This window comes from Hyperoodon ampullatus (genome assembly GCF_949752795.1).
Source record: "Hyperoodon ampullatus genome assembly, chromosome: 1".
Classification (NCBI taxonomy): Eukaryota; Metazoa; Chordata; class Mammalia; order Artiodactyla; family Ziphiidae; genus Hyperoodon; species Hyperoodon ampullatus.
The window spans coordinates 121151978-121178735 of record NC_136914.1 but is presented as its reverse complement, the minus strand read 5'-3'; the positions used below and the strand labels follow the sequence as shown (position 1 = coordinate 121178735).

The following is a 26758-nucleotide window of genomic DNA, read 5'->3' as shown; positions in this document are numbered from 1 at the left end:
CCCTCCCTTCCTTCCTTTCTTCCTTCCTTCTCTCCTTCCCTCTTTGCTGTGCTCATATGTCGCTCCAGGCTCTCTGGGGGATGACTCTCCTAAGTATAGGAGGCTTATTCCTCCTCTATAAGGTTGTAAGCACCTGCCAATCTGGCTATAGGAAAACAGCTTGTTTGCTTAAAAGTAGGAAAATCAGAGTCAAGGATGAATGGAGTAGAGCTTTATCACAGAATGATTCTCCAAGTTTCCATGGGGAGGAGGTGCGGGCGGTGACTGAGACAGCAGAAGAGCACAGTGGCTGCCTCTTCAAGCTCCAGGACTGAGCCCCCAGCTCTGTTCCACCAACTGAAGCGCTGAGGATGTTCTGTAGTTTTGGGGGGTGGGAGAGAGACGAGGGGCCTTGAAACCCCCTGCTAGCTCAGTGCCATCTCCCATCCTGTGTCTTTTCCGTCCCATGTGCTGTCCCTGCATTGCTTTTCTGGGTTTATATTCACAGAGGGAGGCGGGCATCTTTTGAACTCGGGAGTGGCGGGAATGTTAAGATGGTAGGTATTTTCTGGAAAGGGCAAAATTGTGGAAACAGAAAACAGGTCAATTGTTGCCAGGAATTGGGATTGGGGGAAGGGACCCATCACAAAGGGCAACAGGAAGGAACTGGGGTGGGGGGCTGTATGTGACAGCACTCTTCTGTGTCTTGATTGTGGTAATGGCTGCATAACTGTGTGCGTATGTCTAAATCTATAACTTTACACCCAAAACTCTACTGCATGTAATGTTACAAAAGTGACTATAATTTAAAAAAAATAACATCTCCCTATTTAAAAGTGAGGCTACAGATGTTTGAATTGGTTGCACTTGTCTTAGGGCTATAGGAAGATGGTACAGCAGAATGAGCAGAGCTGAGGCTGCCGGGCTGTATACAAGCCGCATTCCCTTATCTGCTAAAAAAACCAAACAAAACAAAAAAATGAGGATAATGAAAACTATCTCATGAGGTTGCTGGGAAGATGTAAATAGCATAGCATCTAAAGTGATATTAACGCATATATGTAGAATCTAGAAACATGGTACAGATGAGCCTATTTGCAGGGCAGGAATAGAAACGTGGACGTTGAGAATGGACATGTGGACACAGCGGGGAAGGGGATGGTGGGACGAATTGGGAGATTGAGATTGACATAAATACACTACCATGTGTAAAACAGATAGCTAGTGGGAACCTGCTGTATAGCTTGGGGAGCTCAGCTCGGTGCTCTGTGATGACCTAGATGGTGGGCGTGGGGTGGGAGGGAGGGAGGTCCAAGAGGGAGGGGATATATGTATCAGTACAGCTGATTCATTTCATTGTACAGCAGAAATTAACACAACATTGTAAAGCAACTATATCCCAATTTGAAAAAAAAGTGAGCGATACATACATAGTAGAGGCTTAAATAATGTTTTGTATGTGTGTGTATTTATCACTCTTTCCAGCTGTCACAAGGATCTCCTAAGACCTTTTAAAAATAATATACCTTGCTTCCTTTATTAAGAAGCAGAACTGAGCAATGAATCAGTGGAAGATATTCAAGAGAAGAAAGACTTAATAAAGGAAAAGTCTTGTTTGTATTTGGATGGACGATCTTAGGCTACTGAAGGCACAAACTATAACCAAGGGTCTCATTCGGAAGGTGTTTTTGTTTTCCTGCCTCGGTTTCTAGGGAGTCATTGAAGGCTGGGTCCTTGTGTATTTATCCTGTGGCCACAGTGTCTGTTTGCTTTGCAGCTGTGAGTTGGTTTGGCTGTGGAACTCCCTGCTGGGTCTGGCCACCCTGCCCGGGTTTCTCTACTGAAGCATGATGCCCTGAAGGCAGTCAATTTCTTTTTAACCCAAATCTTCCATGAAAAATTGCTGACTTCTTATGAAGGTCCACAGGGAGATGGATTTTCAAAGCCTTCCCTGTGCTTATCTGCCCCACGTGGGTGCGTGCATTTTGATTGCACTGGTATAACAAGTGCTTTGTCATTAATTAAAGATTTTGCTGTGTTTAGGGTCCCACCGGGCTTCTCAGCACCATTTCCCCCATTTTACAGCTGGGCCCATTAAGGCATAGTAATTTGCTGTGAGCTTTGTTACCGAGGAAGTCAGCCACAGGGCGAAGGGCCCATTTTCTCTTGCGCTTCCTCAATGGTGAGAGCCCTCTTCTTTTTCAGTTTCATTACAGCTCTCCTGCAAGCCTTTTCTAGGACCCTGGAAACAATCAGGTGCCGTTGGCTCTGCTTTATAGACATTACAGAAATTGCATGGGGGCCAGACAGGAGCTGGGGAAATCAGTGAGCTAGCTTCCTCTGCTCTGAAGTTGCTCTTTTGTACTCGCTGTACTGGCCATCATACCTGCGTAATTGTCTCTTTCCTGTCTGCAGCCTGCGCTGCTGGGGTGCTTTCTGTTTTTACTACAGAGTGGGCTCCCCTCCCGCAGAGTTCCCCCGGACAGCGTCACCCTCCCAGCCTCCAGCTGCTTCCTTTCCCAGCCAGTAGCTGCCACCAAAGAGGCTCAAAGAGGCCAAAAAAAGGTCCAGCAGCCTTGAGCCATCTCATGCAGGGTTTGAGTAGTCAGGGTTAAGATGTCTGCAGTGAAAGGAATTAGCAATAAGACACAGGGTAGCTTTATTTTTTTAATTTTTATTTTTTTATGGAAGTCTAGTTGATTTCCAGTTTTATTTATTATATGGGTCTCCAGAAATGATTGTTGATGTCTCCCGATTCCTTTTTACTCCATTTCACAAGAAAAGAAAGCTGGAAAAATGGATCTGTGGTGAAGACGTGTGTCCTCACCATCTTAAACTGGTTTCTAATTCTAGAAACATCTGAAGTGGTCAAAGGGCTTCTTCTTTGGTCCTGACAGATGCAGACCTGATTCTCTCTCTTCCCTATCACTTCCCGGCTCCCTTGAGCTCTCAGAGGGGCAGCAGCCTCACCAGCGAAGCGGGGTTGAAAGAGCAGGTCCTGAACTACACGTCTTGATAGTTCTTACACCTTGGAATTTATGAGACAACCCCCGGGGGTGGGTAGGACTGCTCACTCGCTCATCAGCTGCTTTTACTCTTTTTGTCTAAGACCTTTGGGGAGAAAGCAAAAAGCTTGGGTGTGAAGAGAAATTCCACCTTCTCTACAATTTAGTATTTCGTGTTGCAAACCCATCCTCCTTAGCCCAAGAGTAGAGAAGTAGAAGCAATCAGGCTGCCATCAGGATTGGTAATTGGTTGATTAATTAAAAAGCCAGAGAATCATAAAAAATGATGTGCATTTTAAACTTTTTTTTTTTTAAGTTTGCTATAAGACCAAGGCTTTTTGTTTGTATAGGTCTTCCTGACTGGCTTTTCCCATGGCCATTCTTGCAGACCCCTCACCAATAGTGCATCATCTACAACTACCAGTTTGCATTTCTTTAAAGAGGACTGGAAATTTCAAGAGCACTTGCAAAACAGTCCTCAGTTTTCCCCTCTCTCTCCCTCTTAAATATTGTTGAGTTTTCCCAAGGTTTTCAACTTGGTTTATAGAGACAAGAACTCCCCTTCTTTTCCCACTAGCATTTCATTGCTTTACATAGTATTTATTTTAATTATGTAATTAATTTAAGTGCAACTGGCATCAGTAGGTTTAGAAACAGCTCCACCAGTAGGATCAGAAGTTGGCAGGCTCACAGGCTACGTCCTGGCCCTGGCCCTGGCCCTGGCCCTGGCCCTGGCCTTGGCCCCTGCCTTTGAGGGGTGGGGAGCAGAGCCCAGGACACCTGGCAGGTGGGAAGAAGAGGCTTCTGGGCCTTCAGTTAACTGGTTCATGCCGGTTCTCTCAGTTAATTAATGTTAGCTTCCAGCCTCCTGCCCAAGGAGACTAAATGGACCCCTTGGATCTGCTGCTTTCCCTGCTTTTGGAAAATTACAAAACCACTTTCTTTGCTCCAGGGCCTAACTGTGGCAATTCTTCCACTAATTAAAAATAGTTCTGTGCTTCTGAGGAAAACAGCCTCGGGGCCCTCGGAGCCTCCTTCACCTTGGAAATTCCTTGTCACTCATTGATGAACACTGAGGGGTGGATAGAGGCTGGTCACTGGCTGGCTGGTGAGGATTGAGTTATGGGACTTATAGCACAGGTGGCTGGTCTAACGAATATGCAGTATTTTCCTTTGAGTAGCTGAAAGATTTTTAATCCAGGCGTTCACATTTCTGGAAAGTGAACTAACACTCTGTTAAAAGCAGTAATTCTAGTCATCTCATAGTTGCATAGGTCACAAAAAACATTTAGAAATTCAAAAAAAATTTAAGATGAACACAGATGAAAGTTGGTATTTGATTCTGTCCTTCTTGTAGTTCAGTATTTCTGAGCAAGAGGCAGTTGGCAGGGCACATCCCCTGAAATGCAATGCCCCCAAAGGTGTTCTGTCTTCATTTTCTCATACAAAAAGGTCTTAGTGTTTGATGTCACTATCCCCAGAATCTGAACCCTTGTGTTAAATAGAGACTATTTAGGTATTTGCTGATGCTATGAATCTCATTTACAAATAGATTTTTTCCTCCGAAGATTCTAATAGAGTTTGGCCTTACACAACATTGGTGTAAAACAGAAGCAGACCAAATTCTCTCACATGATCATGGAATAGGAAATACAGCTTTCTGAAGCTTGCCCTTCATGTGAACTAGAAACCACAGGCCAATGAGCAGACATGAATTATCAGGCCATTTCTTCTTTCATCCATATCCTTGGTTCTGTTAATGCTTCTATTTAGAACTTTTCTTTGTAATAAGCGTGCAGATACTTGAAGACAATTCATTGCTCGTTCTTATCTAAAGACATCTAAATATTTCAGATGCTTTCCTTACCACTGACGACATCTGGATGCCTTTAAAAAAAAACCCCACTTACTGAGGGTGTAACCATATAATTTGAATAGTTGGATGAATACTTGTATTATATAGAGTAGTAATGATGTACCGTTAGTGTCTTAATGTGTGCCTCTCACTTATTGGCATTACATAATGGCTGCAGAACTCAGCATTTATGTGAAAACACGCATACTTACAAAAGCTATTTCAAATAGATGTGAAAGATATTCTTTGTGGTATTGGACAGGAGTTTGAGGTAAATATTCTTTATGTGGGCAATTAAGAAAAGGGAAAACCATATAACATTTCTGGAATGTATTTGCCAAGCAAATATTTTGGAAAACAGCCCAGAGAAACATATTTAAGGCTGTGATTTTAATACCGAACTAAGGAAATGCTTTAATGCATCAGCTAAGCTCACGGATGGTGGTAATCACATCTGGTTTACCTCAAGCTATAGGAGAGGGAATGAACCTTAACAACAGAACAAACATCATGAGGCTCAAGTCGCATCTTTGGTGTGTAAGGATGTATGTGCACATGCAGGGATTTTAATTGATTTTTAAACTTAAGTATTTCTGTGGCTCAGCAATCTGTAAATGCAGACTGCTCTGTCACCTGTCCTTTCTTTATGATGTAGCCTGTGAATTTCATTGCAGGAATTAGACATTTTTATGGATAGGCAACTATTGCTGATTCCTTACTACATGACCAAGGAAAATAGGGATCTGAGTAGGGTAGTTGGACACAGAGTGGGATGTCCAAGGCGGGGACCTTCCCTTACACCACAGGTCCTGGCAAGCATGGGAACTATTGACAAGTTCTTTTTTTCTTTTTTTTAAATTGAAGAATAGGTGATTTACAATGTTTCAGGTGTTCAGCACAGTGATTCAGTTATATATTTATATTTTTTTCAGATTCTTTTCCATTACAGGTTATTATAAGATATTGAGTAGAGTTCCCTGTGCTATACAGTAGGTCCTTGTTGTTTATCTGTTTTGTATATTGTAGTGTATATATGTTAATCCCAAACTCTTAATTTATCCGTCCTCCCCTCCTTCCCCTTTGATAACTATAAGTTTTTTCTCTATGTCTGTGAATCTGTTTCTGTTTTGTAAATAAGTTCATTTGTATCAATTTTTTAGATTCCACATATAAGTGATAGCACATGGTATTTGTCTTTATCTGACTTTACTTAGTATGACAGTCTCTAGGTCCATCCATGTTGCTGCAAATGGCATTATTTCATTATTTTTCATGGCTGAGTAATACTCCATTGTATGTATGTACCACATCTTGTTTATCCATTCGTCTGTACTGACAGTTTCCTTAAGCATAGCACCCAGCACAATGCATTTCCCACATGATATATAGACCCGAAAGGTACTTGTTGATTTCCTCAGATTAATTTTTTTTTTTTTTTTTTTTTTTGCGGTACGCAGACCTCTCACTGTTGTGGCCTCTCTCATTGCGGAGTACAGGCTCCAGACGTGCAGGCTCAACAGCCATGGCTCACGGGCCCAGCCGCTCCACGGCATGTGGGATCTTCCCGGACTGGGGCACGAACCCGTGTCCCCTGCATTGGCATGCGGACTCTCAACCACTGCGCCACCAGGGAAGCCCTCCTCAGATTAATTTTTAAATCATAGCAAGACTTCTTACTTCAGTTATCAGGCTTTTCTTGTTCTACTACTTGATGTCATTCCAGACATCACCCTTAGGAACTACTTTTGACAGCATTTTAAAACATCAGCTATTTCAATGTTCTTGATCCAGTGACTTAACCCAAGGTGAAGCCAGTCTGCTCAAATGTGTGGCAGATCACCACTGACAAATAACATTTCTGAAGGTGTTGCTTTGTTAGGTGTGGTAGCCTTTCATAAGTAAAGTTGGCAGCTACAGCAGTACCTGCCTAACTAACAATTTAACCCAAACAGTTTCTATTCCAAATACATTTTCTATTTGGGAAAAAAATTATATATATCTAATTTCCTTATCACTCTGGATGTAGCTAGGTGAGATGTTTTCATCAGATACTCATTCTTATCAAAACAAATATTATTATAATATATTCCCTACCCTTGGTAGGGAGTTTCAATATGTTCTCCAGTTTTAAAACTTTCAATGTTGATATTTTGCAAATTTCATAGGCAAGGGCATAGTCTTGTTTATGGGAAAATCACTAAGTAAAAAACTCCTTGCTGAGCCCGGCCCCAGGGTCTGTGACTGTGGTTTTCACCAGTGTGTGCAGGCGTCTGCTCAGGGTAGCAACTGAATGCATTTTTGGATCTGAGTATAGACTTTTCTAGATAAATGTTTTTAGAAAGTCATTTTAATGAGAAAATCCTGCCCAACAAAGGAAATCCTATTTTCTCTTTTAAATCACACTTCCCGAGTTTGGTGAGCAGGACAGAAATTTGACATCAGGTCTAATTCAACACAGCTGAAAATTTCTGCCCAAACACTCAAAAGTCTATGGGTTTTGATCATGAGGTGAGTTAAGCAAATTCTCTTTGAAATATTGCCTGATCGAGTTAGGGCTACCAAATCAGACATGTGTGGAGGGACAGTATGGAAGGTTTAGGGCTCTTCCTGAGGCCGATAAAAGGCATGTTTGTGTGGAAGGGCTGGGGCAGGCCCACGGGACCTGCCAGCTGCCCTAGAGGCAAGGAATTATCCCAGGCAAGGCTGCTCTTGGCTGCATCCAGAGAAAGGAAGAGAGGTTCTTTCAGAGAGGTCTTAGTGTCTCTGCCTGGCTCTTCACACTTGGTGAGAGACGACCTTGGCTAAGGCAGGCTGAGAAACAGCATCGCTTCCTCGAGACCTGGCGAAAAAGAAGTCTCCATTCCTTGCTTTGACAGATGTGTCCTGAGCATCTTTTGAGAACTAGGCAAGTGGCACTGGAGCTCCAGGGATGGCAGAACCCCATTCTGCTACCGTGTAGCTGGGGAGACAGGCAGGTATATGCGTGTGGAAGAAGTTCTGTTCGTGGTGCTGGAGAAACACTCCTAGCCCAGAGTTGAGGTCATAGGAGATTCAGGGATCCAGAAGCCTGCCTGGAGGATGCGCTGCCTGCAGGGCTTCGAAGAGAGAGGGAGCATTAGCCAGGCAGAGGAGGGAAGAAAGGCTCATTAAGAGGCCTTTTTCCTGGTACTGCTTCTTTCATTCTGGCCCATAGGGAAAATAGTTACTCCTAGGGCTAAACGATGGAATGGATGTATAGAAAGAAAAAATAATGATTTGAATGGCTGAAAAGACTGCCTGATGGGACAAATTACTGGAGGGTTTTCAAAGCCACTTTGAAATGCCGAACAACCTGTACTTTGTTCATTCAGTATTGCAAATCCTACAAAACTCCATTTCAGCTAGGAATACCAATGACTTTGTAGTGGGTGATATTTTAATTTTCGAGTGTCAGTCATGTAGTGATGTAGGGTTTTTTTTTGCCACATTTAATTAAATAATAAAGTGGAAGCAAACGTTACCAATTTCACGCTGAGAAGAGCCCTGTGCGTGAAGAGCTAGTGGATGTGGTTCAGAGAATGTTCATTGGGAATCTAGCAAGGCAGTGCGAGCGATGGGCAGTCCAGGCTGTCATATTCTTATTCAGAAAGAAGAAACTCACGGTCCTTCCCAAGTGACTCCCCTGCTGTCTTCTGCTTCCAGCCTTGTGTTTCATGGACATGGGGACCAAAGGTCCCTCGCTCATCACTGCATCCCACGTTGTCCTGGTTACCATAATCGCCAGTTCTAGGTGATGTGTATCCAAGTCGTGGAGGGACCACCTACCTAACTGGGTGAGGGTGAGCCTTCCAGGAATCAGAGCAGACTTTGCAGAGTTCTGAGGGAGGAAGGGAGAGGAGAAGAGACATCTTCAGGTGCCGTTTGCTTCTCTGATTTCTTTCTGTCATCACTTTGTAGCCCCCTCACTCCCACCCTGGGCCAGCTCAGCACAGATCCCTTTCTGTGTTTCCCCCACTAAGTCAGATCCAGAGGAAAGAGCTGGCTAGATGTGGGGAGACCTGCATCTTGGACCCCAACCCACCCCTGTCTCCTTGTGTGACCTTCAGCAAGTCACAGGACTCTTGGAGACGCCTTCAATGTGTGTGTAAAGAGGAACTCAACTAGATGGGGCTGAGGTTCCTAGCCTCCCGCCAGCTCCAAGTCTCTCTGCTTCTAGGTGTGAAGGTGCTCAGGGGAGGGCTCGTGACATTCTTAGCAGCCCTGACTGAGGTGGCCCTTTGTAAATGCTGGCATTTGATGTCCTGGGAAACAGGTGGGAGCGAAAATGAGAGGCTCCACATTCTTGCTTGCAGTTACATCCCCAGCTGGGGCCTCCAGAGCAGTGCACCTGACTTACAGGTCACTATTTTGGCTTAAAGAGAAATGCCGCTGTTTCTGAAGATCTATTGAAGGACAAGTTTTTTGAAAAGAAGTTTCCTTTCTGTTAAACAAGCAAACAAAAGCCCTTCAATAACTCCTATTTCCCTTTTTATATTTAACTTTCCACTCTGGCTTAGACAAATAATATGGATAAAATTAGAGACTGGGGTAGAATTGACAGTAAAGCTCCCTGCTTTCCTGCCAGGGCGTTCTCTGCAGAAACCCACTGGCTTAAAAGGACACACTTGAGAAAAGTGTTCTCACAGCAAGAGAGAAACCAGTGGTAACAGGCTTTATGCTTTAGAGTAATGTGCTTTAGTCCTGAAGAGACCTGCCATCCCGGGTGACTGTAGCACACACAGACACTCATGTTCCCAGGAGGATGCCATCATTTAAATAGGGTGGCAATTTTGTCCTTCATCCCAGGCAGTGAGTGTGCCCCCAAGGGGGGTGTGAGATCCCGAGACAGGAATTCACTCGTGTCTTACCCTTCTACCTCTTGTGATGGAAGCATTTTGCTGTGCTGTGTCCACTATAGAGTCATTTTCCCCAAAGCTAGAAGGAACCAAGGTCCCGTTGGTTACATGGTAAGCAAATATGGTGTTCAGAATCTGTGCCTGCACATTCGACCAGGAGCCAGGGATCTGGGGACCAGTGACCAACAGTGGTGGCCACTCATTGAAATCTCTTTCTTGCACTTCTCGGCCTCAGAGCCACAGTTCTCAGCCGGCTCCCCACCCTGAGACAAGTCTGAGCATTAGCACTTTAGTGAAATTCAAGATCCGGTTGGTCTAGGGACTGGTGAGGGAGTACTTCCTGCTAGCGTTTTGCAAAGGTCCTGTCCATCCAGTCAGGCTCCTGTGTGGGGTATACCCATGTATCCTGCTGTCTTAGCTACTATGGCTGCATAACAAATCACCCCCAACTTAGTGACTTAAAAAAAACATTTATTATAGGCATGAATCCGTGGGGAGGGCTGTCTGCCCCATAATGTCTGGGTGTTCGCTGGATAACTTGAAGGTGGAACCTGGAATTGTCTGAAGGCTCAGTTCCTCCCGTACGTGGCTGTTGGCTGGGTCCTTAGTTGGGGCTCTCAACCAGATGCTTCCAGGTGGCTTGGGCTTCCTCACAACATGGAGACTGGCTTCCAGGGCAAGTGATCTGAGAGACATATCACCTATTATGATCTAGCTTTGGAAGTCAGGCATGTCACCTCTGCCGTGTTCTTTTCATCGGAGGATCCTTAAAGGCCCAGCCAGGTTCAAGGGGGAGAAGTAATAAACTGTCTCTTTTTTTTTCTTTTTTTTTTTTTACATCTTTATTGGAGTATAATTGCTTTACAATGGTGTGTTAGTTTCTCAACATCATTAATTATTAGAGAAATGCAGATCAAAACTACAATGAGATATCATCTCACACCAGTCAGAATGGCCATCATAAACTGTCTCTTGACAGCAGAGAGGAAAGTTCTGAAGGCCATACTGCTGTGGCTGCACACACACTGCCATGCCTGGGCACAGCATGGAAATGACAAGGAAGTTCTGCCCGGCCCTTCCAGGGCAGGGTTCACAGGCAGGACCTCTACAGCTTTGTCCACCTGATGCTCGTGACTCTGGTCCAGTCCTGCCCTCTGTGGACAGATGGGATTTCTTTGGATGGAGCAGAATTTTTCATCAGATTGATAAAATATGTAAATCTGCCCTCTCATCAGCTGTCACTTCTCAGTTTAGGTCTTAAACTAATTTCATTCCCAAGATTCCCTGTGAGAGCATTATGGTAAAGCCATAAACCACTCAAATAATACTCACCCAGGTCACATTCAGTATCCTTTCAATACAGGATCAGGATCTGTCAGTAGTGGTTTGTGCAGGAACTTGGAGATTCTGTAACTTGGAGGAACAGCCCTACGAGAGAATGCCAATCAGATCTTCTGTGACTGTCAGAGAATCTCGATCTCACTGAGTTTGTTTCCTTATGCCTCTTTGTGCTTTTTGGTCTTTTTTATTTTTTTATTGAGGTATAGTTGATTTACAGTGTTGTGTTAGTTTCAGGTATACAGCAAAATGATTCACTTATATATAAAACATTTTCCATTATAGGTTATTATAAGATATTGAACATAGTTCCCTGTGCTATATAGTAGGTCCTTGTTGGTTATCTGTTTTATGTAGAGTGGTTTGTATCTGTTAATTGCACACTCCTAATTTATCCCCCCCTCCTCCTTTGGTAACCATAGGTTTGTTTTCTACGTCTTGCGCTTTTTAATCTTTAAAATTGTTTCTTAAAAATATTCAGTTGTATTTCTTCCATACTTTTCCGTTATGGCTTGAGTTAGTGTTCTTAGTAACTTTTTTCTTTATTATTTTTCAGAGATGTGGAAAATACAACAAAGTATAGAAAAGAAAAGAAAAATGTGCTATAATGCTGCCCCTTCAAATAATTGTTAATATTTTAGTGCTTTGCCTGTTTGAGTATTTCCTCATCATTAAATATTCTTATATTAAAATGGTTTTAATGGCTAAATACAAATTGAATATACCAGGACTTATTTTAACTGTCCCCTTTATTGTTGGACATTTATGTTATTTCCTCTTCCTTGTACTCAATGCAATTACTTTTGCGTTACTAAAATAATAATAAATTATTATTTAACATATATGATAGACATTTTTCTATATTTATTTAAAATGATTAATAAAAATTATTTAAATTTAAATATATAAATTTTCTTTTTGATAGATTCCAGAAAGGGGAATATTGGATCATAGAATATAAACAGTTTAAAGTTTTGCTACATGGTCTTAAATTACTTTCCCAAATTCATACAATCACTATCAATTTGTACATAATTTTAAAAGGAAAATAGGCAGGGATTATGTGTTTGGGGGAAGATGTAAAGACATATTTTAAATGGATTTAATTCAGCTTTGATTTCTATTTGTTTTAACCTTAAGATAAGGATTGAATCATTTGATTCCATCGAAGAGTGTTTTACATTCCTTGGTTCCATGTTCTGATTCTATGCTTTTTTGTCTCTTTTAAGTGTATTCTCAGTCATATATATTTTCCCATTAACACTGTATTTTTTTCCTTCATGTATGACTTGTGCTTTCACTGCTGTCAATCATTTTTCTCCAGATGTTCTTTTTCTTCATGTCTCATTTAGTTCATGCGTGACTATGGTGTTACTCATTGCCCATTGTCTTAACTTCCATGTAATTTGTCTACTCCATAATTCTACATCTTTGAATGATAATGTTACTACTTTTAGGATCAGTAAAATATATATGTATATGTGATTTTTATGTATTTGCTGTTTTCTCATCATCACTGCTATGGTCAGTTCTGAACAAACCTTCATGTATGCTTCACATGCCTTCTTGTGTAATTGTGTCCATTTGTCTGCAAAATTGTATGTTGTTGTCACTAGAATTCTTTTGTACATACATTTATTTGTAGCTTATTAGACTTCTTCAATATTTACGGTAGTTATGGGTAGTTCCAATCAGCACTGTTTTCTTCTGATGTAGTTGACCATTTGGGATATAAACTTTAGGGCATTCTGGAGTTGATACAGTGAATGTTAAATCACATATCTGGGTTAAATGGTTATTCTTGGACTCCAATTATAATATTATATAACTCATGGCCTCTAAGAACTTTTTAAATATCACCACACCTGGGGATTTTGTTGTTTTTGCTGGGCATTCATTGTAGTTTTTGTAGTAACTCTGCAGTTTAATCTGAATATCTATCTTAATTGTTTTTCCTATGCAAAATTCTTTTTAGTGTGCCTTCTAAGACTTTCACCATTAGATGGGAAAATATTACTTTTACATTTGGTTACTTTTAAATTCTGAGCTCACTTTTTGCTGCTTATTTATTTATTATATTTTTATTGAGATATAACTGACGTATAACACTGTGTAAGTTAAGGTGTACATCGTGTGGATTTGATACATTTATATATTGCAATTGATGACCACTGTAGCTTTAGCTAACACCTCTGTCACGACACATACTTATCATTTCTTTTTTGTGGTGAGAACATTAGGTTTGACATAAATACACTACCATGTGGAAAATAGATAGCTAGTAGGAACCTGCTGTATAGCACGGGGAGCTCAGCTTGGTGCTCTGTGATGACCTAGTTGGGTTGGATGGTGAGGGGGAAGGAGGTCCAAGAGGGAGGGGATATGTGTATGCGTATGGCTGATTCACTTCACTGTGTGGCAGAAACTAACAACACTGTAAAGCAATTATACTCCAATTTAAAAAAATCTAGTATCTTAGCATTTTTTAAGTATATAATTCAGTATTGTTGACTATAATCACTGTGCTGTGCATTAGATCTCCAGAATTTATTCATCTTCTAACTGCAAGTTCATACTCTTAACATCCTTTCTCCAACTCCCCTACCCCCAGGCCCTGGCAACCACCGTTCTACTCTCTGTTTCTACAAGTTCAGTTTTTTTTAGATTCCACATATAAGTGACATCATACAATATTTGTCTTTCTCTGTCTGGCTTATGTCACCAAGCATAGTGCTGCTTTTTGCCTTTGCCTTTATTCTAAGATTCTCTCTTTTCTTTCCTTATTTTCTTGACATTGTTTATTCTTTTCTTTTAAAAATCCATGGCCCTCTAGATGCCAGGCATTACCCTGAGGCCCTGCCCACGGGGAGTTTACAATCACTTGTGAGAAACTAACGCATGTCAGAATCTGCGCTGGTGGAAGCACTGTTTGGGGCCTTGAAGGAAGCACTGGGGTTCAGGCACGGATGGAGGGGGGGCACAGGCAGGAAGACTCACGTGACGGAAGGCAGTGGGATGAGTTCCAGGTGGCACAGGTTTGGTGGTACATAAGAGAGCAGAGGGCACCAAATGAAGTATGGGCCTAGCGCCAGGTTGTGGGAGGGCAGGGTTCCGACTCTGCTCTACAGTGGCTTTTCTAAATTGAAATATAGTTAATTTACAATGTTGTGTTAGTTTCAGGTGTACAGCAAAGTGATTCAGATATATATATATATATATATATATATATATATATATATATATAATATACACATACATGTATTCTTTTTCAGATTCTTTTCCATTATAGGTTATTATAAGACATTGAATATAGTTCCCTGTGCTATACAGTAGGTCCTTGTTGTGTATCTATTTTATACATAGTCGTGTGTATATGTCAATCCCAACCTCCTAATTTATCTCCCCCTCCCTTTCCCCTTTGATAACCATAAGTCTGTTTTCTATGTCTGTGAGTCTGTTTCTGTTTTGTAAATAAGTTCATTTGTGTCATGTTTTTAGATTCCACACATAAGTGATATCATATGATATTTGTCTTTCTCTATCTGACTTACTTCACTTCGTGTGATCGTCTCTAGGTCCATCCATGCTGCTGCAAAGAGCATTATTTCATTCTTTTTTATGGCTGAGTAAGGTTCCATTGTATGTATGTACCACATCTTCTTTATCCATTCCTCTGTGGATGGACATTTAGGTTGCTTCCATGTCTTGGCTATTGTGAATAGTGCTGCTATGAACATTGGGGTGTGTGTTTCTTTTCAAATTAGAGTTTTCTCCAGATATATGTCCAGGAATGGGATTGCTGGATCATACAGTAACTCTATTTTTAGTTTTTAAAGGAACCTCTATACTGTTCTCCATGTGGTGGTTTTGTACAGGAAAGTGACATAAAGAGGGCTCTTTGCTGGTTCATGTGTAGAATACAAGTATGAAGGGGAAACATCTGAGAAGGAGGGAACTCCCAGACTTGGCTATTCATTCATGGAACAAATGAATGCCATGTGCCTACCATGTGTCTGACACTGTGCCAGGAGCTCTGGACCCAGCAGCAAGCAAGACATCATTGTCTGGGCTCTTACGGGGCTTGACATTCATTGTCCCTGCTTTGATGGGGCTTACGCTCTGGTGAGGGAGAGGGAAAATCAATACCTATGCTGGCAGTGGCAGCAGCTGTACATAAAATGCACACCTCGTGGCATTTAAAGTCTCCTCAATATTCTAGCTTTCAGGGACTGTGACCAACATGCGAACAACGTCCAGTGCCCTATTAGATTCCTGTACCCCTAGAGGAACATCTCTTTGTTCTCACAGGTCAGCTCAGTTGCTCTTGTGACTTGCCCAGTCCCTCTTTGGTTAGGATTCCTATTGTAGTGTGAGTTTGCCCATGGATGCAGCTTGAAGACCCAGGCTTCCCCTTTGATAAATCCACTTTAGGGGTTGATGTACTGGAAATAGGTCTTTGAAATGACCGGATGAGAGAGGTCAACTGTGGAGCTATGTAGACACAGCTTATCATTCCGTAATAACCTGAAATTGTCATTCTCAAGAATGACCTCCAGGGAAGACAAAGGTTCTGGCATGATTCTAATGGGGTTTGCAGGAGCTGGTGCAGCTCTGTAGGGGAGTCTTCCCTTTGTGGACCATTGGATAAATCACAGATGTGTTCACAGCCCTGAAAAAATCTATAGTTTATGAGTGATCTTTTTTCTTTTTCTCTGGCCAGGAATCTTACGTCCTTTCAGCAGAACTTGGAGAAAAATGTGAAGCCATTGGCAAGAAATTATTACACTTAGAAGATCAACTTCACACTGCGATCCATAGTCACGATGAAGATCTCATTCATATCCTTTTTTCCCTGCAGATTAAGCACCTGTTAGGTTATTTTGTAAAAGAAAGTCTTAAAAAATTATACTGTTTCCCCATGCCTCAGCAGATGCAAACAAATAGATACTCCTGGTATTTAGAGTTCAACACACCTCAGATCCCTGAGATTATTCAGTGTGCGATGTTTCTCTCTAGTTTTTGGTAAGTCAGCATTTTTGATGATTAAACCTGAGTGCTAAAAATTAGCAGTGAAGTTCAGACATGCACACAATGAGGCCAAAGAAAAATGTAGTTTCAGGGGTTGTGAAGCTGGGTTTGTGGGGCTCAGATGGTTGTGGGTCTGACTGTCTCAGTTTTCCAGGGGCGTTCTGAATATTGAGAAACCCAAATCCATCTTTGGTTTTCTTTGCCATACAATTCTGCCATATAATGGGCAGGAGAGTGTCAGAACTAACAGGACTTTGGATCACTCCTTTGTACAAGATTCAGTACATTTCCTGTCACATCTTCAAATAACCTTTATCAAAACCAGTTACCAGTGAGCAAGATGGCACAAGAATCTACTGGCTTAGGTGTGCATCCCGGTGAAGCACGGAATCACATGTAGATATGTGCTGCGTTCAGTTTGTCCCTGGTTAGTTCTTTCGAGGGCAGATGGGTGGGTGCAAGACGGATGAAGGCATATGTAGCCCCATTCTGTATTTTTTTGGTTACTTAATCATAAGCTGACACTTCTCTAGATGAAAGTACTTCTCTATTCATTCATCCTTTCTGTTCAGTAGTGTGACTTTTATTAGATGTATTTGTGAGAAATGTAGCTATTTTGGACTTTGCTTCTCATTGCTGTCTTACTTTTCAGAATTCTAGTTCTTGGCATGCTTTATCGGGAGTCTGTGTGTGTGTGTGAATGTATGTGTATGTTTAAGGAGCTTTGAATGGTCAAGGATTAATCTTAATCACAAGTATTCAGATCCACAGTTTAATGACAGATTCAATGTTGCGTTTCCTTCCTCCTTACAAACTTAAATCTTTTGCCTTGCTTGTTAAACTTAGCAGGAGATTTTTTCAACTTAATCAGTGATTATTCTCACATGGCTCAAGGTGGATTTTTAAAAGCAGACATTCTGTTTTTCGTAACTCCCTGCCCCTTACAAACTGGTGTTTAAGCTCTTATTAAAAAGTTGGCCAAAGAAACAGTAGAAGCATTTTTGTTCTGCACTTTTGTTTATTCCACGTTCATGGATCACGCAGAATTGAGCAGTTGTAAGGTGGCACGGCCTCCAGCAGATGGGCAAGTCACCGGCTGTGAGTGCCTGGGAGCAGAGCCCTGCAGAGGGCCAGTGCATACAGAGGGGTTCCTGGCTGCAGTCCAGCAGGTGGGCTTGTTCCTCAGTGGGAAATCCCTCCAGCTTGTGGTGGGCTCAGGTAGCAGTTCTGAGAGCTGCAGTCAGGGTCTGTGTTAGTCTCTTGTTTAGAAATTTTCCAGAAGGTTACTTTGATTCTAGGGAATGGGGTTTTCTCCTGAACAGGGTTGGGTGGTAGGGAAGAGGCTGAGAAGAGACAGAGCTGTGTATAAATAAGATGCTTTTAGCTCAGGGAGATCAGCTCGGTGCTTTGTGACCACCTAAGGGGTGGGATAGGGAGGGTGGGAGGGAGGGAGACGCAAGAGGGAAGAGATATGGGGACATATGTATATGTATAACTGATTCACTTTGTTATAAAGCAGAAACTAACACACCATTGTAAAGCAATTATACTCCAATAAAGATGTTAAAAAAAAAAAAGATGCTTTTAGTTTTCCCACAGCCAATCCAAGCCAGATTCAGGAGCGGTGGGAATCACAGGGAGTGGATAAAGCCTCTTGAAGCATCTGTAAAGTCAGATAATAACATGTACCTCTAAGGTTTTCATGGGGGCTAAATGAGGTTATATGCAGAAAATATGTTTAATATAGTTCTTATACATGGTAAAGTGCTTGGTTTTAGGTAGAAAACCATTCTGTCTGTCACAAGCTCAAACATCCCGTTTATAGATGAGATTTCAATGTAGGTTGATTCAATCATTTTGTAATAAATCCTTGAAAGAATTGATTGGTAGCTACACAGTGACTTATATGAAAAGTCATTTAATTTTAATAAAACTGCTGTAGACAGATAGGGATTATTCTTCGTACTTGATAGTTGAGAAAACTGAGGCTTAGAAATTACGTGGCTGGTCCAAGGTCATTTCTGATGAGAGGCAGAAGCATCCAACCACCAGCCCCATGGTCCTTCACGGCCAATCAGGAGGCAGCTGTGCCTATAAGTAGCTGGACAGGCCTGTTCTGTGGAACATACAGTTCCTATAAAAATATTAAGCTGTAACAAAAGTTGTTCAGTGAAGTTATGTTTATTGAGAATTTTGCTGATCCTTGCTGAGATAAGTGAGGACATAGAGGGGACATGTCAAACCAGGGTTGGAAAGCACTGGTTTAGGTACTGAAACCACTCCCCCACCAAAAAAATCTCTACACCACAAAATGGATTTCGACCCAGACTTTCCTCTGAAACCGTGGCTTCGTTCTGTGTCACTGATTGACAGTAAATACATAGAAGGTATCTTTGAATTCTAACAAAGCAGCACTTAGTTTCAAGTGGAACTCGGTGCCCTAAGTTAGAAAGACATATTTACAAGGCTCTGCGGAGGCTTCTTACACAAACCAAAGCCCTTGTTTCAAATGAGAACTTATCTAGAGATTCCAAGAGGCTGCTGAAATCCTCTGGCCAAACTCCGACTGGTTTGTGTTTCCATTCTTGATCAAAGAGACGAAGCTGAGTGCAGTTGAAAGAAACAGCTTGCCGTCAGCAACAGGAAAGAATTTCCCAGCAAGTGTAATATTTTTGTTTGATTCCATTAAGGACTCTGCCAGAGCCTCCTGTTCAAAAGCTGCGGAGTGAACGTGATTCATGTGCGTCCGCATCAGTGTCCGTGTCCAAAAGATTCAAGCCTTGGACACTCCAGATGTTTATTCTCCGTGTGGAAGGCACGGAGCTTTGCAGAAACCGTTTCGTGTGAGAAGGCCCTGGTAGTGTGGCATCAGCAGAGGGTGGGCCAGTCACCAGCAGTGGGGTTGAGTTTCCCAACAGATCCTCTGGGTATCCTGACTTAACATCAAGGCCATGGGCAACTGGCTGGGAGTCTCTCGCTTTTATGAAGAAGACACTGGATTGACAGATCGGAGGAGGGGGAGAAGACAGGCCGTGTCTCTTCATCATCCTGACAGGCTCACTAAATTACATGTAGCCAGATAACACCCCCAGCCCGTCAGCCACCTGGGGGCGAGCATCTGAGAAGAATCTGCACCATTAATTGGAAGAGCTGGCAGTCGCAGAGGTGACTCACGCCTGGTGTCGAGGATGGGAGGTGTGACTTCACTGCCACTCAAGCCGGGATTTTCAGGGGCATTAGTCTGACTCTCTAGTATAATTTCACAGTCATTTGGGATCCTAATTAGCAGTTGGGTGTTGAAAAACATTTTGAGTGTATGGAATGGTTCCTCTCTGTTTATAATGCTTTAACTGAAAACCATCTAGGTTAAGTGGATTTTTTAGCAGGGAGTTTTTCCTTTCTCTTTCAACTTCTACAACATACTTTCAAAAGGAAAGAAGGACACCTAGGATCAGGACGCTGGGCATCTTTCGGAGCCCCCAGGGCAGCCCTGCTCGCCTCTGAGTCGTAGATAAGACAGGGACAGACTTATTCTGTTTGTGGTTCTATTTGCATTCATGTCCAGGAAACTCTCCTGGAATTCCATTCTTTCTGTTTATTTGGAACACGTGGTGCCTAATCGATTAGTTTTGGTGGTGCTTGATGGCGTGCAAATACTCTAAATACATCCAGGCACTTGCACAAACACCACATCCCCTTAGGAGCCCTTGCTTGGTTCAGCTTTCAAATGCGCAGCTGTAACAGACAAAGGGAAGGGGAATGTGAGGGGCTTTGCTCTGCCTCCTTCGAAATGCTTTCTGCTTCTAGGGCTAAAGAGCTGCAAGAGGGATTGTGACCATGATGAAGCTCCACAGTTTCACAGATGAGAAAACTGAGACCCTAAGAGGCTGCTGTTTGAACACTGTGTACCCTGGGCTGATATGCATATGGTGGCTGGTGCTCTCTTCCCTTGGGCTCCCAGCAAAGGGAGTGGGATGGGAAGGGCAGGACTTGGAGCCTCACAGTGGGGAGAGGAGGGAACCTAGGAGAGGGTGTGGGCACCAGGCTTGTGCTGCTGGCTTAGCCCTAGGTGGGCACCACAGGGAGGTCCCCTGTGCAAGCATCACATCCATTGAAGCAGGTCGCGTGTAGGCGGGGCTTTCCTCTTTGCTCTTCAACGACTGTGTCCCTCACCTTTGGCTTTGGGAATGAAAGAAAATTCCCAGGACTGTGGCCGTCGGAGCTGCAGAGGAATCACTGCTGATATGAAGAAATAATTTAGCAAATGAGTAGCTGTTTCAAAGGACATACTGTTGTTTCTTTTGGAAGCAAAGTAGTTCAGGGCAGATGAACTGAAGACCTACTTTTGACCCAGCTACTAAAATGATCGCTTGGCATCTCAGCTGGCAGTAAAGCACTCAGTTGTTTCTATATATAAACAAAAGACCCCTTTGAGAGAATCTGAGGATCTTTGCACATGGCTGCCCTAAAAGACAGTATTGTCTAACCACTGCAAGACATCTGGGAAACATGCCTTGCTGTCTTATTCCTTGCTCATTGCAAACACGGTGTGCACAATTTTACTATCAAGAGTATGATCTTGGGCTTCCCTGGTGGCGCAGTGGTTGAGAGTCCGCCTGCCGATGCAGGGGACATGGGTTCGTGCCCCGGCCCGGGAAGATCCCACATGCCGCGGAGCGGCTGGGCCCGTGAGCCATGGCCGCTGGGCCTGTACGTCCGGAGCCTGTGCTCCGCAACGGGAGAGGCCACAGCAGTGAGAGGCCCATGTACCGCAAAAAAAAAAAAAAAAAAAAAGATTGTGGTTAGATGTATCCAGTGCATTCGTTTATCTTTCTATAAATCAGTGAGAAAATGTTGCAAAAATGTTTGTAAAGATATCTTTTTCAGTATAACCTCCAACTGCACATCTGCAGCTTGGACCTCTCTCTGAACCTCAGACTCACGTCTGCTTCCTCCTCAGCATCTCCACTTGGCTGACAAATAGGCTTTTCCAACTTCACGTGTCCAAACTCCAGTTCCTCCCCACTCCCACCCCCCAAAACCCTGACTCATTCCCAGTCTTCTCCTTCTTGATCAATTGCAAGTCTATTTTTCCAGTTCGCTGCTTAGATAAAAAATCTGGGAGTAATTCTTGCTGCCTTTTCCTTCCTTCACATCTCACCTCCAGTCCGTCACATATGCCCTTGGCTCCATCTTCAAAACATCCAGAATCTGAGCATCTCTCACCACCTCCACTGCCACCGCCCGGGACCAAGCCATAAGCTTTTATGGCCTGAATTATTGCAAAATCCTCCTCTTATCTCCAGGCTTCTGCCCTCGCATCCTTTAATCTACTAACGATTAAAGCAGCCAGGGAGATCACGTCTCTCCCGGGCTCCAAGCCCTGCCATGGCTCCATCTCACGATCTATCCGCATGCCCTTGTGTGTTTATTTTCTTCTCACTCAGTGGCACATAAGCCCCATGATGGCAGTGACTTTGTTCACTCCCCTACTTCCCATGTCTAGAACATTTCTTAGCACACAGTAGGAGCTGTGAAATGTTTGAGTATTTGATTGAATGAAGGAAAGAGTGAGGATCTCTATCTACATGATTATTTTCCCAACTGCTAGATGGGAAAATGTTTCTAGTGTTTTTTCTTTTTTTTTTTTTAAGCTTTTTAAAATTGCTGAATCAGAATAATAGATTAAATTAAGCCTATCCTAATATTTAAGAGTTGTGATAAAAAGATACTTCTCTTATGATATTTCTAAATTATTTTCACTAAATGCTTAATCTGCTTTTTTATTTTTAAAATTTTAATTAATTTATCTTTTTTATGAAGTATAGTTTATTTACAGTGTGTTAGTTGCAGGTGTACAGCAAAGTGATTCATATATATAGTCAGATATATATTCGTATATATATATTCAGATATATATATCCATATGTATATATATTCATATATATATATATATATATATATATATATATATATATATTCTTTTTCAGATTCTTTTCCCATATAGGTTATTACAAGATATTGAGTATAGTTCCCTGTGCTATACAGTAGGTCCTTACTGATAATCTATTTTATATATAGTAGTGTGTATATGTTACTCCCAAATTCCTAATTTATCTCTCCCCCAACCTTTCCCCTTTGGTAACCATAAGTTTGTTTTCTACGTCTGTGAGTCTGTTTCTGGTTTGTAAATAAGTTCATCTGTATCATTTTTTTTAGATTCAACATGTAAGTGATATCATATGATATTTGTGTTTCTCTGTCTGACTTACTTCACTTAGTATGATAATCTCTAGGTCCATCCACATTGCTGCAAATGGCATTACTTTGTTCTCTTTTTGTGGCTGAGTAGCATTCCACTGTATATATGTACCACATCTTCTTTATCCATTCCTCTGTGGATGGACATTTAGGTTGCTTTCATGTCTTGGCTTTTGTGAAAGGTGCTGCTATGAACATTGGGATGCATGTATCTTTTTGAACAAACACATTGATTGAACTATGAGAGGATGTATGTACATTGTGAATATTACAGAAGTATGAAAAAAAAAAGGCTCCATCTCCCTCCCAGCACCAATGTCTAGGAGAAGTCCACCCCTGTGTCCTCCTAAGGTGCTTTTCCAGCTAGAAATGGCTTATCTCTATTGTCCTTTTTGTTTTTGCAAAATTAGTATCATTCCATACACATTGTTCTACAACTTGCTTTCCCCCCTCACTCCACAGTTTATCCTGGACTCTCTTTCATATAAGCACATTCAAAATGTTTTGGAACTCACATGTAGTATGGAATCATACTAGCAGGTTGGTTAGAGGGAAGTATTTCGTAAATAAAACATGATTTTAATCATTTTGATGATTATTACCCCATAGGTTCTAAAGGAGGTTTCCAGAATTTCTGATGTCTGGCCCTACTTAGACAGAACAACCTCTGCTATTTTAGTAAATAAACCTTAACTCTCATCTCACAAAAGGCACTATACTCTCACAAGAAAAAATATTTCTTTTAACCGTAGCCCTGTGAAGACGGTATGGGAATCTGCATTTTACGAGTGAGACAATGAAAGCATTCTATGGTTTGCCAGGTTCCAGAGCTCGTGGTCACATCCTCAAATCCCTGTGCTTCTCACTCCTCCCTGTGTCCCTGGAGATTGTTGTCTGTTGTCTGAGGGGCTGATGTGTTATATAACTTAGTCTTTTTCTTTTGTGGCTTCTCTCTCACTCTCTTTTTAAAAACCTTTTCAGTGTGTTCTGCCAGTGCTAGAAATTTTACGAGTTCTTTAAGAAGCAGTTCAGTCTGGCTCAGTTTCTCTCTCTAAAAAACTTGGTCGTCATTCAGCATATTACAAAGTGAGGCCTGTAGTCCCAGGCTGCATATCAAAGGTAATGAAGTCTCGGGAGTTTGTCAAGATTCATAAACTGCTTAAGCTCTACGCTTATTCTTTATAAATGTAACATAACTTTGTGATTAATTTGCAGCTTGGTGTTCTGTCTGGGACCACTTATGCTCTTGATTGTATAAAGTCATATGTGTTTTCACTAAAGATTAGCAGAGCTGTTCAGAGAAACGCAGGAAAATGAAGTCTTTTAAAAAAGAAAAAACAAGTATTGGGTACTTTCTTCTCTTGCCCCACCTCTTGCCCATCTCCTCAACCCCATCCTCATTCCCCTCAAGTTCAAGTGCAAGGAGTGAATCATCATAGTAGGTGTATGTAAATTACATAAATGATGAAGTCTGGTGAAGATTCGAGAGGATGAAAAGCTGCCAGAGGCTTGTCAAGGTGGCTCAGCATTTTTGCTTAGGTGAGGTTCATTTGCATAATTCCCAGGATCCTTTGGAGTTCCTTATTTAAAAAAGAAAAAAGAAAGCTTTCCACAGTCGCAACCTAAAGGTATCTCTTTCTCTTGACATTGCATTGACATTGTACTTAAATAAAACCACACTGTAGTAGGTGTGGAGAGTCTGTGAGTGGGAAGATTTCTGCAAACTACTTTTCCCAAAGCTTTCTGTTTTCTCCACATCTGATCTAGTAATATTTAAGTGGTCTGACCTCTTGTGATGACTTAACAGCATCTAAGTGGTGTCAACATATTTCTGTGTTTCCTCTTCGTTCCTGTTAGATGAAGTTAAATTACTTTGCTTATTAAGTTAAAAGAATTCAATCCATCACTCATCCTATATTTATCTTAGGATTGTTCTGACTGCAGGTACAAAAGGGAAAGAACAGAGGGGCCTGACTATGGACAGACAGGAAAATCACTGGTGGTTAAATGTTCCCCAGCTTAAACCCCTGGAAGAGAGCTCATCTTTTAAGAGAATGACGGGCATATTATTTATTCCATATAATTATTCACTGAGTTCTCTATGATTGTTTTATTTATATGAGAAACAACTTTACAGGTTATAAAACTAAAAACCCAACCATTTAAAGAAAAACCAACCAACCAACCCAGCAAAGGCAAGCTCCCTGCACTCTGTCAAATCTCCACGGCCCCGAATGGTTATTTTACAAGCACCTGGGTGTATAATAACACGTGACAGCAGATTAGACCCTAACGGGGTTTAGAAGTTACTGTTTCATGTGAAAACTGAGGTTCAAAGTGATTTGCACAAGGTGACAAGGCTGGCGGATGACCAATAGGGACTGTACCTCATTGCTCGGAGTCTGGTTGTGTGGTGGCCCCCAATCCTGGAGCTCTGATTTCCAGCCTTCTGCCCTTTCCACTGTCAGAGCATTTGGATATGACAGTTGCCCTTCCCCAGCCTGGGGCTGAGCAGGAATACAGTCACACTGACCATATTCCGTGGAGCATCCCAGTTTGCCATCTGTCTCGGTGTAAGAGCTGACTCTTCCTTTTCCTTTTGGAAACCTTACGTGAGATGGTGAATGACCTCAGGCCTTGTAGAAATTGCAATTGCTCTTAAAAGAAGCGTAGCATTGGTATTAATATTTAATTCCTACACTTTGGAGGAACTTGAAACTGCAGTTAGAGGGGAGTGCCCATCTGCTTCCAGCAGGCATGCGGCTCTTACCAGATCCCCGAGAGGCTGCAGGGGGCCGCCTGGCACCTTCGCCTGTGTTCCTTAACAATGTGTGCACAGTCTCTCAAGAGGGAGCTCCAGATGGTGAAGGAAACTCTGCAGGCCATGATCCTGCAGCTCCAACCAGCAAAGGAGGCGGGAGCGAGGGAGGCCGCAGCTTCCTGTGGGACAGCTGGTGTCCGGGAAGCACCGGCCTGAGGCGTCGCAGGATGGGGGAAGGAGGGTGAGTGACTGCGGCATCACCGTGGGTGCTGCGGGGCCTCTCCCACCTCCTCTGCATAACCAATGTGCCCGAAACAATTACGGAGATGGATGTCACCCAGCGGAAGAGTGGTCCGCTCTCCCAAGGCTGAGATCAGGGGGTCTGCAGATGGGAATAGGCAGGGGGAGTGAACTGCCGATTTCCTTATAAGTGTCGGTCCGAGGCACCTTTGCTGTCATTAACAGGAGCATCTCGCACAGGACGTGAAAAATCTTTCCATTTCAGCCCCCATTAGACAGAAGTTGGGGTGATTTCTGCTAGAAAGATGTCTCTCTTCCTGTACCATCTTGCTTTCTGATGCAATTAAAATATCTCCTGATTTAAGAACTTATAAAAAAGAAACCATACATGTCTCTCTTATCATACCCATTACACCTTCCTACAGGCACATGATATAAGGGAGCTAATTAACCCCAGAATCTGGAATTAACAGCTTTTCACCTTAATTTCCCCTGTGATTCTCTATAATCTCAGAAGAATTTAGATGAAAAATTCCAAAAGATATATATTTTTTAAAGAGACAGACTATCACGTGTAGCCCTCTGGTTGTCCTGTTCTGGCACTGCCTGTCCCTCCAGGATGTGTCCCTGATGTTTCATCAGGAAATTCTGAAATTCACCCACAATGAGAGCAGGAAGGGAGTGAGGGGCATGAATTGGTCAGGGGACGTGTTTAAACGTTTAATCCTCTCCTATTTTCCCTTGAGCCTGTTTCACTTAGTGTCAGGCAGGACATGGATGTAGAAACCTTCAGTGCAGAAGAGTATTCAGTGAGGCAGTGCAATACTCAGTTCATCAGTGCTGTACTCAGTTCATCAGTGCAGTACTCAGTTCGTCAGTGCTGAACTCAGTTCGTCAGTGCTGTACTCAGTGAGGCAGTGCTGAACTCAGTTCATCAGTGCTATACTCAGTGAGGCAGTGCTGTACTCAGCGAATCAGTACTGTACTCAGTGAGGCCGTGCTGTACTCAGTGAATCAGTACTGTACTCAGTGAGGCAGTGCTGTACTCAGTTAATCAGTGCTGTACTCAGTGAATCAGTGTAGTACTCAGTTAATCAGTGCTGTACTCAGTGAATCAGTGTTGTACTTAGTGAATCAGTACTGTACTCATTGAGGCAGTGCTCTACTCAGTGAATCAGTGTAGTACTCAGTTCATCAGTGCAGTACTCAGTGAATCAGTGCTGTACTCAGTGAATCAGTGCTGTACTCAGTGAGGCAGTGCTATACGCAGTTCATTAGTGCTGTACTCAGCAACGTGGGGCACCGCAGGCCCTTCCCTGCTGAGGCAGCTGTAATCAGGCTGAGCTCACCAGGCAGCACTCCTCAAGGTGCACTGAGGAAGACAGCCTTGAGAGATGCTCCACAGTCGCACGGCTCT

General features: G+C 42.5%; 1 protein-coding gene across 1 annotated transcript in view; it reads left to right on the top strand.

Moving 5' to 3' along the window:
* The window catches only part of DISC1 (DISC1 scaffold protein), a gene marked incomplete at both ends in the record, with an annotated part of 352917 nt that extends 327600 nt beyond the window's left edge, over nt 1-25317 (top strand). Inside the window, 2 exons of the mRNA XM_079713831.1 lie at nt 15772-15891; nt 25180-25317. Coding sequence (XP_079569957.1) covers nt 15772-15891; nt 25180-25317 — 258 coding nt within the window. The remainder of the gene's footprint in view (nt 1-15771; nt 15892-25179) is intronic.
* Nucleotides 25318-26758: the final 1441 nt, after the last annotated feature.